Raw genomic sequence first — 6,429 nt, forward strand, 5'->3', positions numbered from 1 at the left:
AGTCCTTAGCTGGGAGGGAAACAGTCAAATGCACTGTATTAGTTTTAGGAGATATTTTTTTCCCCTTTTAAATCATCTCTCTTTTCTGTAATGTTGGATGTTTTCTCTTTTGGATATTTTACAAAGGGAAAGAATTTAAGTTTTTGTGTCTCTGTACTTTCTTGTGGGTTGAACAATTTATGATTATTCCCCCTTGTTCTTCTGGATTTCGTCTGATTGATTTTGGGAAGGTGACGGCAATTTGATTGTGAATTATTTTATCTATGGTTTTGATTTTGTCTCTCTTTTAGCGTTTGCGAAATTTTTCTAGCCCAAGATCCTGAGTTTGGCTTGAAGCGCTGAGATGTCGTTCGCAATATGCCTGGCTGCTCTTTATTTAAAAAAAAAAAATTTTGAGTGTCATTCGAGAGCATTAATGTCTTTCTGATGGTGGGAATCCTTGCCAACGCTGGCGAAGTCCCAGGTTTGAGAGTTTTTGCTAAGACAAGGTTTGTTAAATCGATCGATATTTGAAGGACGAGTTTTCTGGCCAAATTTTTAAATACATATTTTTCCAGAGTACGGCAGTTAACTGGTTACACCCATAAATCAAACAAAAACAAGATTCCTTTTGAAAAGTTTCATCACTAGATCTTAGACACGAGTCTCTTTCGGGTGAGGTTCCTGACCTCCCATAGTGGGCAGGGGGGAGGCACTTACTGTGTCTTCTATCCCCTTATATCTATTTTCCAACATGCTTTCTGTCTTTGTCTTGGAATGAGATTACTTCTGTTCGGTTTTGTCCATGCCCTGGCCGGATACCCTAGCTGGGAGGGAAACAGTCAAATGTATTGTTTTGGGAGATGATATATTTTTCTTGTAAATCATCTCTCTGTTATGCTCTGTGTTGTTGTGTTTACATATTATATATGATTTGTAAACATTTGAGTTTATCCTTCTTAGTTGGAGCCTGTGCTTGTGTCTGGATGAGACTTTTATGTGATCTCAAATTAAGTACATACTTTGATAGTGTGGTCTTGGAATCGACATCTGTTTCCTATTTGAACCAATTCCCCTTTGTCTTACCTTTTCTTGGGTGCTTTAATTGTAATTCTTGAACTTTTTTCTACCTCATTTAATTCCTTTTCACTGGCGCTGATATGACCTTAATGCGTTGCAAGCGCCGTAAAAACCCTTAAAAACAAACAAAACACAAAAACAAGATTCCTTTTGACAAGTTTCATCACCAGACATTAGACATGAGTCTCTTGCTGCTGGAATAATAATAATAATAATAATAATAATAATAATAATAATGATAATAATAATAATGGTAATAATAATAATAATAATAATAATAATAATAATAATGATAATAATAATAATGGTAATAATAATAATAATAATAATAATAATAATAATAATAATAATAATAATAATAATAATAATAATAATAATAATAATATCTTTTCCTTCTTTGAACTGTCTCCATTTTTCAAGATTTGAACGTTTTGAGTCCCAACTCAACTCACAAGGGATGCTTAATAATTTGAAAACGAAAATTGTAATTCTTATTAGAGTTGATCTTTTTTGGGATCGTGGATAGCTCATACGGTAGAGTCACGCTCTTCCCGGCCAGGCGGAGTTGTCGTACCAGTGAGGTCGCGGGTTCAAACCCCCATCACCGCCGCGAAATTTTTATTCTCTATTGTCTTCTGGCACTTTCCTACTCACTTCATCTCTTGTTGTTAATTTTTATTTGGCTCGTTTTAATGCAAATGCCATGGGAATTGAGAAAAGAGAAGAAGAAAAAAGTCGTCTGGGAGCGTAGCAGAGCGGTATGGTTCTCATCTTGTAACCCGGAAGATAGTTGGTTCGCGTCCCAAACCGTCACTCTGTGTGGCTTTTTGAACGTCATATCGACCAAGCCGAAATACTATGGCGTCTCAGTGAAGTGTTATATATAAGATTTCCATTGCAGGGACGGAATATTTCATTTCAACTACCTCCCCTACTCTCCAACGGAAAAATAAACCTCTCTCTCTCTCTCTCTCTCTCTCTCTCTCTCTCTCTCTCTCTCTCTCTCTCTCTCTCTCTCTCTCTCTCTCTCTCTCTCTCTCCCCTCTCTCTCCCTCTCTCTCTCTCCTCTCTCCTCTCTCTCCCTCTCTCTCTCCCCTCTCTCTCCCTCTCTCTCTCTCCCTCTCTCTCTCTCTCTCTCTCTCTCTCTCTCTCTCTCTCTCTCTCTCTCTCTCTCTCTCTCTCTCTCTCTCTCTCTCTCTCAAACGTACTATCCATTCATTTCCTCTTCAGCCTCACCCTTCAACTCCCCTCACAACAGCTCAGATTCATTCAGTGAGCTGCATGACGTCCGGTGAATGAATAAGCATTTCTAGCTTGAGCTTCAAAATTTGAAGAACATTTAACAACATTTTGCCATAAATCAAAACCAAGAGTGTTGCACTTACCTTCAAATGGCTTCTAAATACTTGTAAAATTCTCAGAATTTAACAGTTGTAAAAGTGGCTGCTTCTTGTGTTCAAACAGGAAATAGAAATCAAAGGTAGTTAAAACTTTGAACAGTTTCCAATTATTATTTTTTTTCATATTTTTCTGCGATTAACTCTCTCAATCCTAGAGACTTTTGCTACTTTAAAAAAAATGAGCGTGTATATAGATAGTTTTATTCAATTATCATTATCATGCAAAAACTAAAAACAACAACTTTGATAATACGCCTATATTGTGTCTCAGAAAAATGTACTAAATAGGCATCCGGTAAAAGTAACCCGAGTAAGCTACGGATATAGTCGGTGTTAGGGTTGAGTGAGTTAATAAATGTGGGTGTGGAATTCCCCCACTTTACTCTACACTCGAGCACAGTATCTTCGAACTCCTCGGGACATGCAAAATGTTCGAGGACATCCCAGGGAAAAACCGTGTTTCGCCATAGCGACGTGGTATATTGAGAGAGATAACTTTATAGGTACATGGCATGTTGCAAGGGGTTAAGGGTTGGGGGGGGGGGGGGTCAAATGTCTCCAAACTAATTTTAAAAATCATTTTTTAAAAACAACGAATAGCTCTTTTAAACAAATCTTGTACCATAAAAAAAATTTATTCATTTGCTATCTTTTGACATTTATACCAAGTCACAAATTTGAAAATAGTATTCAGAAAATGTGTTTATGTAAAATAATTCTGACAGAGACTTTTGACCCCGTTGCGGGGTCAAATGTCTCTGAATATGGGGTCAAAAGTCTCTGTCATCGTTATTCTACATAAACATACTTTCTGATGCTAAAATCTGTTCCTTTTATCACTACCCATATGTATATAGTTTATGGTCGTGTGTGGCCTAGTAGACTTGTAAATGTAACGCTGGCATCCCGGGATCGATTCCCGTCAGAGACAAAAACATTGCCCGGCAGCCACCGCTCTATCGGAGACGGCCGTTAAATTCGGAGGTCCCCATCATCGTGTTTCAGTGTTGTCCTTGTCCCAAAAAAAATTTAACGCTCCTCACAGGCAGCATGTGGCGTCCTATATGTTATGTGTCCGCTGGCCACCAGGAGTAGCATTGTAAAGCGCTTTGAGCATGTTTTAGAACGTGGAAAAACGCTATATAATAAAAGCTATCTATTATTATCATATGTTTATATATATATATATATATATATATATATATATATATATATATATATGTGTGTGTGTGTGTGTGTGTGTGTGTGTGTGTGTGTGTGTGTGTGTATCACCAACATCAACAACCAATTTTTCAAGAAATAAAAATGGAGATAGAACATTTTCTTGGCAACTTGATAAACGCACGAATTCAAATTTATTTGACATTAAAAGTATTGGAACGCACAGTATTTTACATAATGGGGTATTGAAATGAATTTTAAAAATCAGAACTGAAGGTCAGAATGTCTCCGGTCCTCACAGTTCCTCCCGATGTTGGTGGATTGAGCTTGCAAAGAATGTCACCCACCGACACCTCCGATGCATCGAGAATTTGTGGAAAGGCAAAAAGAAATTGTCCCTCTTTTGTGGGTTTTCTTTTTAAAAACATGCAGTCTACTGTGTTTTCATCAATGTCTACACTCTCAATTTTTCCAACGTAATAGGTTGCTGTTTTTTTACTTGTAAATTGAACCAAAATGTAATCTCCCTCCTCCAATTGTTGAACAGTCGGATTTGTAAGATCAGTTTCAACATCATCTTGCATACTATCAGAAAGGCACAGATCATCGCTGTCATTATCAGCATAATTAATCATCAGCTGGTCAGAGGTCTCACTATCACTATCACTGAGAGGGGGCTGAGAATCAGTGCAGAAAATGGATTTGTTACACTTCGGCTTGACCTGTTGAGATCTTTTGTAAGATTTCTTTGAAGCTGCTTCCTCCAATGACTGTTTGAAAGGTGATGATGTAAGAACCCGTGAAGTTACCTTCTTCTTTAAGGACCTTTTTCTATAGGCAGCCTTTGCAAATGGACGAATTTCATGAGGAGATATGATGGCTGTAGACAACAAACCTTTGCCTGACGGAGACAAATCAGCGGCTGTAGGAGCTGGGGTGGTGGCTGTAGATGAGGTTGCAGTGGCTGTAGGAGATGATGCAGTGACTGTTGAGGACGAGCCTGATTGTTCGGGTTGATCAGTAAAGTATGAAGGCATGTATCTATCTTCTGGGATTCTTTGCCTGTTGATCGGTTGAATGCCAGTGCTCTCAAAGCCCGCTAGAATGTTAGCTGGGGTGAAGGCCTTCGGCAATGCTTCTGCAATAAGAATCGGAAGGTTATGAATCGTCATTACTTTTGCTGCATTAAGAGGGTTTCTCATCCACTTATCAGCTGCTTGATTTTAAAAAAGTTTTAAAAGGTCCAAAGACTGTCTTATCAAGTCGTTGAAGTTCATGGCTACAATGTGGGGGGAAAGAGAGAAGAACAATGTTGTTTTCTCTACAATAATTTATTGCTGCTAGGGACACATGTGACACATGATTGTCTAATAAAAGGAGAACTGGGAACTCAGGTGATGGTCTCGAAAAATGGTGAAAATGTTTTATATAATTCAAGAAATTGACCTCCGTCATCCATCCGCTGGTCTTTAGATGACCCTCCGCCTTGCTGCCAGGAGGTAACACCTCCTCCCACAATGGCTGTTTGTTCACTCTTGGGAAAATACAAAAGGGTGGTATGAAACTGCCAATGGCACTTATAGTGCCACACATTGTCACTAAAGTTCCTTTTTCTTGTGAAACTGCCGCCCCTACTCTCTTTACGCCTTTCTCTGCGATCTTTCTCATTGGTCTTTCAACAGTCGTCACGCCAGTTTCGTCAGTGTTGAAGATCCGGTCTGGGGTAAACTGAAACTTTTCTATAGTCTGTTCAAGGTTGTCGTAGAACAGACCGACATTGTATTTATTAAATGATGCCATACGGGCTAGAGATGTAGGCTCCGGTGTGCGCAGCGAAAAAACTGGGTGTCTCTTAAAAAATCCACTGGCCCAGTCCTTGCCCGCTATCTGGTGTTTTATCCAGCTAGTGGGGGTGGTGATATTGTTCTTAGTGGCGAACTCAAATGCAAGAGTTCTGAACTCCTCCATGGTAAGCCCAAAATATATCCAGCTGGCTTGCAGTAGATATTCAGCAAGAATAGCCTCTTGCTTATCGTCAAGCACATGACTGTGGTCACTTGACCATCCAAATCTGAGTTTCTCATTCTCAAGGTCGATATTCTGCCTCTTTTTTTTTCGACATACCGACCCAAAGTTTTATAATTGAGACCTAATTCCCTTGCGGTTGATTTGATCTGCTGACCAGAGTCCATAACAAGTCTCACCCCCTTAAGCATCAATTCCCTTGAGAAGAGACCCCTTTCGGTTTTCCTTTTAAATGTTCTTGGCATTTTTTAAACTAATGTCTGATATAAATAAAAAGATATAGATATAAAGGAAAGAAAGAAAACTAAATTACAAAGATCATCCAACAAAAATGTGTTAAATGTTGTTACGAAATAATGAAAAGTGTGGGGTCAAAAGTCTCACAATTTTATGAGAGACTTTTGGCCCCACGGCTGCGAGACTTTTGGCCCCACGGCTGCGAGACTTTTGGCCCCACGGCTGCGAGACTTTTGGCCCCACGGCTGCGAGACTTTTGGCCCCACGGCTGCGAGACTTTTGGCCCCACGGCTGCGAGACTTTTGACCCCAAGTGTACGGCCATCAATATTTTTAATTTGAAATAAAAACTAACCCCAATTAATGAATTATTTAAACATTATATCAAAAACGAAATAATTAACAATGTGTATGCATAACAATAAGTCAAAAATAGACTCTTGAACCAATAGAAATGTACGATTCAGTAGCAATCGAAATATTTAGTTTTTGTAGGCAACTTGATATAGTCTGCTGCTTCTCAGAAGTATCTTAGAGTTATGTCCCTT

The 6,429-nt window shown here is 38.9% G+C and overlaps 1 protein-coding gene across 1 annotated transcript; it reads right to left on the reverse strand.

Moving 5' to 3' along the window:
• Nucleotides 1–4,829: 4,829 nt before the first annotated feature.
• Nucleotides 4,830–6,206, reverse strand: LOC144974028 (uncharacterized). The gene is made up of 2 exons (XM_078916917.1): nt 6,030–6,206; nt 4,830–5,726 (listed from the first exon to the last, which is right to left on the reverse strand). The coding sequence occupies exons 1-2, from the start codon at nt 6,204–6,206 to the stop codon at nt 4,830–4,832; spliced, it is 1,074 nt and encodes a 357-aa protein (XP_078773043.1).
• Nucleotides 6,207–6,429: the final 223 nt, after the last annotated feature.

The sequence above is a fragment of the Berghia stephanieae genome, chromosome 5 (genome assembly GCF_034508935.2).
Source record: "Berghia stephanieae isolate SIO BIC M18660-M18661 chromosome 5, UCSD_Bste_1.3, whole genome shotgun sequence".
In the NCBI taxonomy this organism is placed as follows: Eukaryota; Metazoa; Mollusca; class Gastropoda; order Nudibranchia; family Aeolidiidae; genus Berghia; species Berghia stephanieae.